General features: G+C 50.9%; 1 protein-coding gene across 1 annotated transcript; it reads right to left on the bottom strand.

The window, feature by feature from the left end:
* Positions 1-1322: 1322 nt before the first annotated feature.
* LOC139323641 (probable G-protein coupled receptor 21) lies at positions 1323-3603 on the bottom strand. Its single transcript, XM_070953069.1, has 2 exons — positions 2520-3603; positions 1323-1627 (listed from the first exon to the last, which is right to left on the bottom strand). Exons 1-2 carry the CDS (start codon positions 3601-3603, stop codon positions 1323-1325), a joined length of 1389 nt encoding a protein of 462 aa, XP_070809170.1.
* Positions 3604-14178: the final 10575 nt, after the last annotated feature.

The following is a 14178-nucleotide window of genomic DNA, read 5'->3' as shown; positions in this document are numbered from 1 at the left end:
GATGGCTGGCTGGCTAATTCATTCTCATGGCAGAATTCCTGGCCTAACCAGAGCAGCCCTGCCTGCCTTTCCAAGGCATTGGCAGAGTGAGGTCCAAACGTCAAGACGAGCAAAGCTGCCTCTATTGTGGCACCCATAAAAACAGGCAAAGCTACAGCCACTCACTCTGCCACGTCCACCACCTTGGCTCTTCTGACCAGGCCCCGAGGTCACTCGTGCTGCATTTTATTCCATCCCAGCACACAAAACAAACCATTACTCTTAAATTGGGGGCAGGAAAAACAAAGACTAGACTTTGATCTGTCCCAACTAGATCTCTGCTCTCAGCCTGTGTCATTAAAAGCTCAGTATATAAAAAAAGGAAATGGAGGAGGGAGCACAGGGAAAGACTACTAAAGAGGCGAGGAAGGAAGGGCTGACTGGGTGAGGAAAATGGGACAGTGTGGGAAAGCTGGATGTCCCAGGCCAAAGAGGCTCAAGGGTCTTGGAACTTACCCCACCCGACCTTCTGAAAGGTGGGAGATTTCCCAAGATAGGAGGAGGACCCAACCAAGGGGATGTCCTAAAATACTACCAAGGAGGGCAAATCACAATCATAACTTCTAGCTTTCTTCTTTCAGGAAACTGATTAGCATAACATAATGAATGCTAATCAGCAAAAGACAGATATGCATCTTTCTACAATAGAGGAGCCCCCCGCTTCCCACCCCCTTCAGTTGACGGAGGGACCAGTCTGGCCAACTGTTGTGGCTGAGTCCATGGATCAGCTAAAACCTTCTCTTAAATCTCCAGTGAAGAGCAGAAGTGCAGCCACTAAAACAAGGGAATTAAAACTGAGTGAGGTTGTCTTACAAATCCTGGCCCTGGTTTTCTTTTCATGGTATCGCAAACAAATTGGTCATTAAAGGGAAGGCAGAGTGTAAAAGGCAAGATGTGAGAACTGCTCACCCCGGAGATCTATTTTATTCCGGATGCTCCCAGATCATCCCCAGAGGCTGGTTTCTCACATTCCCCCGTGAAGGCCTGGTACAGAGCCCACCTTGTTCAGGCAAGATGCTTCTCCATCACCCATCACTGACCTATGTCCTTGGATGGTCCTGCAGAAGTCTGTCTGGAAAGTGAGGCCAGCAGGGGAGGGGGCTGCAGTCATATTTTCAGTTCAACTGACTTGATAGATCCATTTCCTGAATTACCTTCCAGAGTCCGAGATCTTCCAGGAGACAAATAGTTCTTCAGTTGCACAAACGCCCTGGAAGCGAGGGGCCTTTAAGAGCTACAAACCCCCTCACTGTAAGAAGACCGGATTGGATTCCTGCAGGTGATCAGCCATGCAGGGGAAGAGGAAGGCCATTGCTGGAAGGCGACACACCAAGGGAGCAATCTGGGGAAAGGCCGGGAGGTTCACAATCCATCCTCACCTGAGCAGAGATGCTGTGGAGGTGCTGCGGCCGCAGGTCCTGTTCGGTTAGACAGCAGGTCAAGCAATGCTTTTGTCCAACCTTCTGGACTTTGTGCCGGAAGTTCCTGTTGACCCAGAAGTAGACAAAGCAGTTGAGGAAGCCGCTGCCAATGGGGAGCCACAAAGCAACAAATTCCAGCCAGCCGGGGACTCTTTCCTGGGTGATTGCTGGGAAAAGAGAGAAAGAGACAGACAGGAGTGAGTAAGTTTCTGCAGGGTGCCTGTATTTTATCTGGGCATCTTGGCTCCTTCGTCCTGTCTTAGGTGAGTTCAAGGCTCCACCATTTATATCAGGCTGATGCCTTCAAGGTATCGTGGTGGTACAACAACCAGAATTCTCAGGAAATGTGTCATTTCAGGATTATGGGACTCATAGCATACTTGGAGGATGGTTCGCCCATTGGGAGCTGCATGTTTAGAGAAAACAGATTTCTTTCGACAAATTACAAGCTCATGAATAAAAAAATTAGAAGCTGAATACAGCCTGTCTCCTCCTTCTCTTTAGAAGACAATCTCCACCCTCCCTTGTCCTCCGAACATAATCCCTGCTCACTCAGACGGGAGGAGGCATCATCTCCAGCTCTGAGGACTGACTCAGCTGCTCCTGCCGTGGATCTAAAGGGCCAGGCTTAATCTCGGCACCAAATGCAAATTATGCATCAGCCTTTGGCCACCTGGCATTTTCCAGATGTGCAGAAAAGCCTTTGTGTGGGGAGAGATAACCGGAATTGCACAGGGACAGATTTCTGCCTTGGGAAGGCTGATTACAACATAACTGCACATTACAACTGCCAATATCGCTTTTGAACAATTTAGAGCCAATCCCAGAGCCCCCCCCCAGCACCCAGTTCCCTGCCCTTCACTTCCCCACCCCCATATGTTGTCTTCCTTGGCCACAGAAGAGATGACTAAGAACTCATATAACTGCCTGGGTGGGGAAAAAAGCCCTCTTGCGTGGCATAAACACGTCTGCACCTTTGCCGTGTGTGTGTGTGCGCGCGTGTGTGCGTGTGTGTGTGTGTGTGTGTGTGTGTGTGTTGCTGTGCTCTGGAGCACTTACAGTTGTACACGATGGTGCCTATACAAGGGGCCCAGCAGACAAAGAAGGCGAACACAACCGGGAGCAGCATTCGGGCGGCAGCATCCAGGTGGAGCATCCGAAGCCTCTTGGGCCGCCCCGCCTTCCCTAGCAAGCCCATGTCCTTTCCACGCTGGCGCTGCGAACGGGCCACTAGCCAGAGGCGCATGTTGGTGAAGGCGATGGTTGCAGCAGCTGGGCAGAAGATGGTGCCAGCCAGCCAGAGGGAGTAGAAGGGGTTGGAGCCGTAGTCCGGCTCGCACAGCAGGGCGGCCGCAGAGAAGCGGACATGGAGCACGGCCACAGGGGCCGGGATGGCCAGTGGCACCAGGAGGAGGGCGGGCAGGAGCCAGGCAGCCACGATGAGCAAAAGCACCCGCCTGGGGCTCAGGAGGCGGCAGTAGTGGAGAGGGAAGAAGACAGCCACGTAACGCTCCAGGGAGACCCCGGCCAGGGAATAGAGGGAGGCCCCAAAGAGGCTGGAGTTGATGAAGGCCACCACCCGGCAGTAGACGGCCTCTTCTTTGGCAGCCTCCTTGGGGGCCGCTGGCCCCAACTCCAGGCTCTGGTACAGGTTGAGGGGCACCACCAGGACTGCCAGAGCGGCATCCGACGCAGCCAGCGAGAGCAGCATGAAGCGGCTACTGTGGCTCCAGCCAGACACCGAGGAGGCCAGCACCGCGATAGCCAGCCCATTGCCGCCCATGACCAGAAGTCCCAGCACCCCCAGGAGAGTCACTTTGACCAGCCAGGTCTGGCAATAGGGTGGCTGCCCACAAGGGTCAGGCAGGCATGGGGTGTGCAGCCAGGCTGGCTTGGTCTTGTCCTGGGGCTCATGCACTGTGGTCAGCTGGGTCCTCCTGCTGGCGTGGAGGCTTCCCTCCCTGCTCAGGATGAACCCCCCTCCCCTGCCTTTGTTCCTTCCCTGTGCATCCAGAAACCTCTGCTGCCCAGGGCCTGGCAGCTTGGGCCCTCCAGTCAAAGGGGCCTCTGCCCAGGTCTCCTCCTCAAGAGTAAACGCCAGGAGCAGCAGCAAGAGGGCCCAGCAGGGGCTGCCGGAGGCCATGATGAGGGCCGTGAGGATTGGTCTGGCTGTTGCAGCTGCAGAGCCCGACTGTCCAGGGAAAAGCTTTGGCCTCTGGAAGCAGCGCCTTCCTTCTATGGCCTGGCTTCCAGCAGTCCTCAGGCTGCCCAAGGAGCTCAGGGAACCAGAGGGACACCTGAACTTTATTCCCAGCCTTGATTCTTTAACATCTCCAGCTGAGCGGCCAACCTGATGTTCTCCAAGCTGGCCCTGCTGACAGTGGGTTATGGGTATTGTAATCCAATAGCCTTGAAGGACTCAGCTTGGAGAGAGGTGGAGCAGGTCTTTACCTGGAGTTTCACCAGTGAGTAGAGAACCCAGAATTGTGGACTCTTATTAGTGCAGAGATGTGAACATTTGCCTATTTTCCTCTCCAGGTGCCTACAGGCTACACCACCCTCGGCCTTTTTCCAATAAAGTTCCCCTTTTTGCTGTGTTTTTATGGTCATCTACCTGGAGTATTTGCAGAATTAGAGCCTCTGTTTTCAAAAATGTCTGGAAACAAAGCAAACTGGGATGTAATGATGATTCCTCTTGACTAATTTCTGGGAAGAGATGGACTGGGTCACATCCTGATGCTAAAAACGATCCCTGCAATATTTTATTGCAAATTGAACAGTATGTGTGACAGTGAGTAACAGTTCCATCTGACTTGCAAGCCACAAACTCAATGGTCCTTTGTTGCAGGGCAGCTTCCAACACTGACCAAGAAGGAGCAGAAGGAAATTTGGAAGACTGTAAATGGAGCTGAGATCAACTGCTTTCTTTAGGCCTCTCCCATCTCATCCTGATTTGCTTGAAACCTCATAGATCCTAGATCAGTATGTTTCAGCCTCAGCAAATTAATTCAGTTGGACTTCAACTCCCAGAATTCCTCATCCAGCCATGAAGTCTTAGCTTAAATATACCAAAGTTGAGAAACATTGCAAGGGACCCTTCGGCTGCCCAACTTGCTTCTCTGGCTACTATCTGGCCTTCATTTTCACACATCATTATTTCTACCTGTTTCTTATTTCTTGTGACCAGGAGGCTGTAAAAGTGATCTGATTTGATTTGATTTGATAGAAGCAAGCCGAGACACTGGATCCCTCTCTAGTTCCAGAGCAGGGGCACAGGATTTACATGAAGGGTGAGGCAGATTCTGGGGTCTGTTAGGAAAAGCTTCCTAATGGCCAGAGAGGTTTCCCTTTGGATTATTCTGCTGAACAAAGAGTTAGACCTTAAGGGAGCTTTCCATGTTTTATGATGCTACAACTGCAGCCAAAGTTTGAATGTTGGGTCAGCTCGTCGTCTCTGGAAATGAAACCTGCACATGGAATATTCTTTTCCCGTGGAGCCATTTGGAAATCTTTTTCCGACCGTCTCCAGCCCCGGACGAGACATTTGGCGGGGTGGGCTGTTGCAAGGATCGCCAGCAAATGAAGGCTTTGGCGCCACCTCGCCAGCCGCCACACGGGGGCAGCAGAGTCGCATTCAGGGGAGCTTGCAGTTGGATGGTGCAAAATGCAATGTTGCCGTGGAAAGTGGGGGGGCTGCAGTCCCCTGCCTCAAATGCCTCAAATTTCGGGGCATTTGAAGGAGGGGGGTTGCCAGCGAGACTCAATAAATATACTCTATATGGTTTCATCCCTGTGATTGAATTAAACATGCACAGCTTAGTAGGGGAAGAAGAGACTTAGGGCCTCTCCTCTGTATGGGGGGCAGGTGGGAGGGGGGATCATCAGTTCAGCCCCATCTCAGTCAATTTGGGCATGCAGGAGGGCTCCCTCACTCGCGCTGTTCCTTGGGGGTGGCATGGCGCAGGGGAATCTCAAATGGGGATGTGGGGCCCTCACAGGGCCCCAAAGGCCTTGGCAGAAGACCCTTCAGCCTCGGTTGGATTCCAGGGGGCCCTTTCGCAGCCAAGGTTGCCAATGTGGAGCATTCCAGGACCTGCCCCAACCATTTGTTAATGGTTTAAGAACATCAATTCACACTGATTTCAAGGAACAGCCACCCCATTTGCAAAGCTGGAGAAGGTTTTGCAGGTGGAGCCTCAGAGACAAGGCCTCCTCCTGTCCCCCAGCTGACTCCGCACTGACTCCAGGCTCTCTTGGCCCAGCAAGGAACTTTGCAAAAGGAGGGAGGGAAGGGGGGACTCCATAGGCCAGCAGACCCTCCCCAACAAAAGGGAGGTGTTCGTGCAGGGAGATGGCTGCATTTTCTGCATATCAGCTCTGGAATTGTATCCAGCCTGGTGCAGATCTCTTTGTTTACGTATCTAATCATCTCTCTCTCTCTGTATTTACTTGTACGATGCCTTAATCCCAAAGTGATTTTACAATAGGATTAAGATAGCAAGTAAAAATATCCAATAACAACGAAAGAGAACGTGGCACGCATTGCAGAGGGTGACTAACACAAACATCTTTCCCAGCAAATGCCAGCAAGGAGATGCACCACCACCTGACCCAGAGTGACAAAAAGGCCGGTCTCTGTGGCTTTGTAGAAGAGGTGAAGACTATGCCGGCCTTGGAGGAATGTATTCCCCAGCCACTGAGACTGCATGTTTCCAAGATCCCCAAGAGGATCACATTTTACAGCTAAATCCAAATCTTCTACTCAGTCAGAAATGATGGTCCTATAGGTGACCAGGTCCTGAGTCCTGAAAGGTTTTATAGAGGACAACTAATACCAAATTGCACCTGGCAGAGCAGTGGTATTATTGAGACACCCTGAGCAGTTGAGGTATGGAGCTCCTGCCGTCTCTGTCTTTGGAACAAGTCCAGAAGTGAGAAGGAAACCTCCATGGCAAAGTAGCTCCCATCTGGGACATGGGGAACCATCTGCTGCTATCGTGGCTGTTTCAGAGGTGTGTTGCTGGCCACCGGCTTGGTTGACTTCAAAAAAGAGTTGGCTCAATTCATAGAAGTCCTGAGGATCAACAGATATTAGCCTGGATGGGATGGACCCTTCTGAAGGCCATCTTCTGGGACACCCGAAGGCCTCCTTGGGCAGATGCTGGCCCCTGTGAGAGCAGAGTCAATGGGCCGGGGGTCTGGTCCAGCAGGGCACGGTTTAGATTCTTAATCTTGTTTAAAACCCTTCCTCTGATTGAAAAGCACCAAAAACCCACCGCCAGGATTTTGACCGGTCTAAACCAAATGACGATCTCTGTCCGTGCCAATGGCGCAAGCGTTTACAGGCAGAGCAATCCCTTGTGATGTGCAAACGTTCCACACCAGGTCCTTCCAAACTCAAGCAGCAGAGCAGGAAGGTGCCTGGGGAGGGGGCACCAAAAGGGAGTCCAGCATACAAATTCTGCTGGCTGCAGTGAAGAAACCCCCCCCCGCTCCCATCCCAAGCCTTTACTCACCTGGAGATATGGCCCAGCCCAGCCTGTTCAGTTTTGGAAGATGGACACCTGTACGGTGCCTCTGTGTTTTGCGCATGCCAGAAGGGAGAATGGACAGGCAGCGTTCATACAGTAGGAAAACATGGTGATTGAAGTCTTGGGGGTGGGGAGTTGAGGGACTGCTGGACAGGCATGTGCACGTCTCCTGTTGCACCCTGTAATCATTCCCCATCACTCCCCGCAATTAGCCTGGTTCTGTGTTGCTCTGGATGCAGCTGGCCTCTGTGTGCTGTGGCTGGGCTGCAGGTGTGGGTGCTGCTCCCCCCACCCCCGGCCTTCCCAAGGGGTCTCTTTTCCTTCCCTGGCTGGAGGAGGAATTCAGCTTCTTCAGGGAAGCTCTTGAGCCTTGAGTGAGTAACACAAACCCGGGTGCAAGTTGGCTTCGGAATGCAGCCAAGAAAGCGGGAGAGAAGAGCAGGCCCTGAGCTGATGGCTGATGCAAAGCCAACCTCAGGCCTCGCTTAATGGCTGGACTGCCGGCCCAAGAGACATAGGTGACCAGAGCTCTCGGGCCAAGGAGCCCTTTGTCCTGCATCAGGGAGGAAATAAGGGGGGAACGTCGGGTGGTCCTTCCCTCCCTTTTCTCAATACTATGACCAGCTGGTGGAAACACACTGGCAGAATTTCTACTAGTGAGGACCTCTCAACAGCGGGGGTGGGGTGTGGGGGGGGTGTATGTGTGTGGGAATGGCAGTTGAGTCCACCCAATAAACTGGAGGAGAGGTTGAACTGATGGAGCTGAACTTCAAAGGGCCTTTTGGGCCCCCTCCTTCTCCAATTATTGAATCATTGATCTTTTTGTTTCTTTTTAAAATTTGAGCCTCTGTATTTTCAAAGGAAATCAGCCAACTTTGTGGAGTCCTGAAGAACTTTCGTCCTTGCAGAAACTGTTTCTGCTGCTTTTTGCCTGTCCTGTGGCTGCCAAGGGCAGGGAGGGCCTCTCAGCTACAGCTGAATTTATCTTCCTGATGAGCTGCATTCAGTACCGAAACTAGACTGGGACATGCCTCTTGCTTCTTCCATCTACCACCCAACACAAAGTCAAGAATGGTCTTTCTGAGGTGGCCGATCTCCTTGGCATCAGAGCGGTACCCGCCTCCCGACCTTGAAGGGAGGGAAGACCTCCAGGGCCCTTTCCCTGGGCTGGCCGGCCCACAGGCACCTGCACGCCAGCCAAAAGCTTTTTGTGGTGAGAGGAGGAGGCCCACTGAAGGAAGCCAGCCTCCATTTGCTGCACGGCAGACTTTCCAAAATTCTCCCCCTGCAGCACTTTGTGGTCAGGGAGCCTGGTGGATTTCTCAGGGGGATTCTTGTGAGCCAATTTCAAATCCAATTCAGCAGAAGCAAAGAAAGTGGCTCCCTCCTTCTCCAGTTATTGAATCATTGATCTTTTTGTTTCTTTTTAAAATTTGAGCCTCTGTATTTTCAAAGGAAATCAGCCAATTTTGTGGAGTCCTGAAGAACTTTCATTCTTGCAGAAAAATCAAGTAAACAAGGAATAAAAATGGACAAATAATTGTGGAGTGCTTCGTGCTCTCTGAGTTTGCTTGTTTTCTTGCAGATGTTTCATTACCCAAATTAGGCAACATCATCAGTGCTGGTATAAATAATTATGGCCAGAATAATGACAAGGGGTCATTTGAATCAAGCAGTAAGGCTATTGTTTGTAATGGCTGAAACAAGAGAAAAATCTATCTCTGTATTTATCTATATATATAAAAGCAAAAAATAGTCATGCCGTAATTACAAAATCTCCAGAACCATAAAGTCTACAAACTTGAAATTTGTCATGTATGTTCCTCTTGGCTTCTAGATGCTCACTAAGAAAGGATTTTTCAAAATGACCATTAGAGCATTAGTATTTCCTATATTATTATTAACACGCTCTGTTGCTAAGGAGTTCTACTCCCACTTCCCACCCCAAAAGAAATCTGTTCCAAATGCAAAACACAAGCAGAGGAGACGAGTTTCACTTTCAGTTTTACTTTCACAGCAGCAAGCAGCTTTATTACAGAACAGTTAAGCTAAGCCATGGCCAGCCTCCTTCCTGTCTCCTTCTTGCTCACACAGCAAATACTATTTGAGTTTCCAAACACCCCTCAACTCTCTCACACACTGACAGGATGCTAGCCAGATAAATACCAATGGATTCTGCGGGCTGGGACATTCTACTCCTCCTCCCCCTCTCTTCCAACTGCCAGTTGCATTATATTAACACACTCTGTTGCTACGGAGTAACACTTTCTACATTAAGTTTCAGGCTGTAAGTGTCAATTTATCAAGACTGAGTTTCGTAGTGAAGCACAGGCGTCCAGCTAGTTTATCATATTTTAAAAGTTTATTCTCTTTGTCATCAGTCCCAGAGAATCTCTAAGTTGGACGGGAAGGTCAACCTTGTTTCCTCATTGTTAGCCTAATTTTCTCGGCAAATGCACTGATTTCCCACAAATTCACCAAGAGAAGAGGAGCAAATGGTTATGGATGTTATCCTTGTCCAAGACAATCGGAGTTTGCAGGTGCAACATATTGTATTTTGGTAGCAGGAACAGACATTTCTCAAAGGTTAGCACCATTTAAGAATAACTACGTCAAAGAGACCAAGGAGGTTTGCATTTGTTCCCCTGATCTCTGCTCAGTGCACACCCGGTTAGGAGGAGACCTGGGAGCTCAGGATTTGCAGCTGACCCACAATAGAGTGTTTTGGAAGAGGAGAAGATGGAGCTGGCTCTTCCCCATCCAGGTGGCTCACCTGCCATGACAGAAGCACCCAAGGAGGCCTCCGGTTCCTCCTCCGTCAAGAAACATCTGCCCTCAGCAGAGGATGGGCTCCAGCATGAATCTTATCAGGCACAAGAGTTACTATGGTGACATCCATTATCCCTCTTTATACAGAGATGAATCAGGAGCTAAAAATAAGAAATCTGTGGCAGATTGATCGGGTGGGGGAGGTACCAGTAAGTATTGGGGCAGGATGGATGGTGAGGTACTGGGGCAAGTGGAACTCCCTGCTCTCCCTCATTAGCCAGGGCTCAGTGAAAAGGTGGCTGGACTTCTTTGCATGGGAATGTCGAAATCAGATGGCATTTGCTCCTGAGAAAGAAGGGTTGAGCAGGTCTGGGATCACCTGGAAGACATACCCAGCCTCCCTCCAGCACCTACTTGATGGGGAGCCCTTCTTTCCTGGCCTGGTTGCTTCTCTTGCAAGGCTGGGGCCAAAGAACTGAAGATCTCGGATGAAGATGGCCATGAAGGAAGTTCTCTGGGAAATGAGCCTCCAGGGGAGCCAGGCTGTTTTTGGAAAGCAGCCAGCCAGCCGGATGACCAAGGAACCTTTGAACAATCGAAACGAGGACATAGCAATCTCAGCCTCCAGCATTTCTGCCACACTCGGCTTCATGCAAGCCCGTTTGCTACAGCAGGTGCTTTCCCATCAAACTTCATCCTTGTCAGCATGAATACATTGCGCTTCAAAGCCCCATTTATTGCAAGAACAATTTGAGCAATTATCCTGACAGTCAGAAATAATCACTTTGTCTCTGTTGAATAGAGCTGTTTCATGGTTAGAGCCTGTCTCCTTTTGTTGGGGAGGGGAGGTCAGCTGGGGGGGATAGTCACTGTGGAACTGGTGCTTCTGAATGCCCCAACATTACAGCAGATTTGGGGGTGTACAAACATGCTTTGTGGGAGTGGGGTGTGTGTGAATGGGAAGAATGTATTAAATTATTGCATTATGTGATATGATTAAATTGTACAAATTTGTGCCCAGACAAATGCAGGAAGGCTGCATTTGAGAATATAACCATGAACATGTTATGTCTCTCCTGCTGGTTAAAACTTATTAAAGCTTGGCCATTTTTTAAAAAACACCCCCGAACAATTACTGGTTACAGAGCACAACCAGGAGATAGAAAAGTCCATGTTTTGTTCACTTGGGCAACACATGGACTTGGCCTGGTCATCCAAGATAAACACCTGTCATTTTGGCCATAGAAACCTCTGTCCATGGTGCTGAAACATCCCCAACCAAGATCTGGACTGGCAGCTCACTCAGCAGCTCGGCTGATGCTGTCCAGTGCTGAAAGAACGTTGGCCTGGGGGTCCTTCTTTCCCCGCCCCGACCCTCCTTTCTCTCTCTTGCAGACACTCAGCCGTTCTTATTTTTAATTCCATTACAATGCAACACAAAGACCCTGATGAGACTTTGTTTCCGTTTTCACTCCGTGTTCCCCTGGAGTCTCAGAGCCTCCAGTGCTTCGCCTTTGATTCATTGTGTGTGGTAGGAAGCCTCAGTTAATCTCACTGAACTGCTGACTGCATTGGAATCTCTTCTCGCTGAGCTCTTGGGCCGCGTCTCGGGGTGGCTGTGATCAGAAGCAGAAACGTACAAGGAAATCTGTGCACCATTTGCCGGCTGACATGGCTCACATTGAGGCTTGGCGCGAGATGGAAATTGGAAGGCCCCCTGCTGAAGGTGCTGCTCAGAGCAGGCATAAGCGCTGGTGGCAAAGCAAGAGAGAGACTGGTTTGCAAAACCTTTAAGGCACACATTTGGAAGCTCTCTTTTCCGCCTGATTAGCTGCACAAGAGAACCCCTGGATGGAGCTCCCTCCCCTTCCTCCTCCAGCCTCCCGTTAATTTAGATTTCTCTCCTGAATGTGGCAGCGCACCAGCAGGGGAACTTCTCATCCTCCCAGGATAGTTACGGCTGCTATTCTTGAATAAAAGAAGTTCAAAGAGAACTGTCATGTTAAGCCACCGAATTTTAATTTATGTAGAAGCTTTTTTGTCGCCAATGGTCTGGATCATGATAATGAGTTCTGATCACATTACGTGTGTAAATCAGTAGAGCAAAGCTGGGGTGTTTGTACTAGGGCTGCGGAAGGAACAGTGGCCCCCAAATTTCACTCTGCTTCCCGCCGCTCAGCCTCTTTCTGTCGTCTTCTTCACTTACAACCCTGAGCCCTGTGTGCATTTTCCCATTTTAGGATCGTAATTAATAAGACAGACTCAGCATTTGTGGAAAAAGTTATTGCAAGGCCTGTTACCTGGTATGGTGCCACAGGTCTCCTGTTGCAATCAGATTTCTTGTTGCAACCACATCCCCTCCCCCCTTCTGTTCAGTCAGGTCTGATTCTCAGAGGCTGCTTGGATTAATGCCTGCAGTTTTCTTGGCAAGATTTTGCAGAAGTGATTTGCCATTGGCTCCTTCCTGGGGCTAAGAGAGAGGGACTGGCTTGATGTCACCCAGCTGCTTTCGTGCCCAAGGCAGGACTAGAACTCAGGGTCACCTGCTTCCTAGCCTGATGCCTTCACCATGACACCAAACTGGTCCTTGCAATAAGATTAACATGAGACAATTAAGTGGTGCTCCAGTCGTGGCCTGCAGCTCTTGAATCGCTGTCCCTGAGGGGCAGATCCAGCTTTCCCTCCTTCAGATTGGAAGCGCCACTGTGTTCTGCTTTGCTGCCTTCTGGCTTCCTTTGACGCTGTGTTTTTGGAGGCGATGCTCTGCCTGCAGCCCCAACTGCAATTCGGTTTGGGCTAATTGGCATCAATTCTCCAAAGCAGACACTTCAGCCAGACAATGGGCATCCTGTGCCTTTGAACAATGCAAAAGCTGGGAAACGTTTTTTTAAAAGGAGGTTTAGGATGTCACAGCTGCAAGAAGAGACGCCTCCGGATAGAGGCTAGGGGGGCGTTCGGCCCAAACCCACCACTGGGCCTCACCCTGTAGGTGTACGGAAGCTCCGCTTGTCTCAGTGGTGCTGGCATGCGGAGTGGCCACCTAAAATCTCCATCCTCCATACTTTTTGCCAATTCTTAAATTCTGCAAAAGACCCCTAGAGAAGCCAAGCCGCCTGAAGTCTGCCTGTTTCCGTAGAGGCGGTTTGTCACTCCAGAGCTGGTCACAAAGGACCAAAGTGCCCGTTTTGTCCCGACTGTGACATAAACCACGTGGTGCCACAGCTCACACGGCACGCTGGGCTCCAGTCAGAAATGGCCTTCTGTTTAAACCTGGCTCGAGTTTGCAGTCCATGATTGTTTCAAGATGTTTATAAGGGTCGATTTTACTTTCCCCCCAAAAGGACAAGAGGGATCAAAATCTCTTTTTTAATCTCTTTTTATTTGGCCGTCTTCCTGGATACATTTAGGATTTCTCATGCAACCATCAGCAAATGACACATCACAGCAAAAGACAACCATGGAACACACAGGGGGAAAAGGGCCCCCAGACCCGAACCGCTTCATGCACAGGAGGCGGCTGTGGAATGGACCGAAGTGCCTTCGCAACACGGACCGGGACCTTTGACCTGGCTGTGCCCCTGTGCCACGCCAAGAGGCGGCCTCATCACCGTCGGAGCCCTCTCTGCACACCGAGGGGAGGGGGCCGAGACAACCCAGTGATGGCAAGGGTCTCTCTGCCGCACCCCACCTTGCCAAGGGGCTGGTGTGGGAACAGCTGCCGGTGCTGCGGCTCCAAGAGTTGGAACCCTCCAGGGATGGTCCTGGGCTCCTCTGTGGAAGGCAGGCTCAGGGCCCATCCTGAGGGCCTTCCCAACCTACTCTGTGAATTCAGCTCCTTGGGGTGCCTCTGTTTTCTGCCCCCCTGCCCAGAATGCCCCTGCTTTATTTACTCCTTTGTTTCCAGGGCGTCCCATTGCAAAGAGAAGGGGCGCTGCTGTTCCCTTGAGCAGTTTCAAGGGGCGTGTGTGCTGTTAAATATACAGAGGTTTATTTCCCTGCCTGGGAGACACCAAAGGAAGGGCGAAGAGGAGCTTTCTTGGCCCGTGTGGATGTATCTGAGCGACAGTGATGACGGGCAAAGGGCACCCACTTCCCCTCTCGGCCTGCTTCTTCCTCTGTACCTTCCTCTCTCTTTCCTTTGCAATCCTGCTGCCCCTTTGGCATTGCCCAGCTTGGAGCGCCTGCTGTCCTACTGCCCCCTCTCTATCCCCATCTGCCCTCCCTCATCTCAGGGCCTTTCCTGGACTTGCTGGCCTCTTGCACAACTTTGCTGTCCTGGTGCTCAAACAGCCAGGGGGGCGCAGGAGACGTCCTGCTCTGCGCAGTGGAAAGAGAAGCTCTCGGTGGGTCTTGCTTTCTGGAGGACGAGCACAAGGAGGGGAGACGGACGCAGGTGGACGGGTGGGGTCACTGCGGAT

Source organism: Pituophis catenifer, unplaced genomic scaffold, assembly GCF_029215685.1.
Source record: "Pituophis catenifer annectens isolate HBS135680 unplaced genomic scaffold, rPitCat1.0.hap2 SCAF_13, whole genome shotgun sequence".
Classification (NCBI taxonomy): Eukaryota; Metazoa; Chordata; class Lepidosauria; order Squamata; family Colubridae; genus Pituophis; species Pituophis catenifer.
This window is presented reverse-complemented; position numbering and strand designations above follow the sequence as displayed.

Coding starts and splice junctions, on each gene's coding strand:
- LOC139323641 (XM_070953069.1), bottom strand. CDS start 3,603: ATGGCCTCCGGCAGCCCCTGCTGGGCCCTCTTGCTGCTGCTCCTGGCG. Junction 1,628..2,519: donor AGGCACCATCGTGTACAACT/GTAAGTGCTCCA, acceptor CTCTTTTCCCAG/CAATCACCCAGGAAAGAGTC.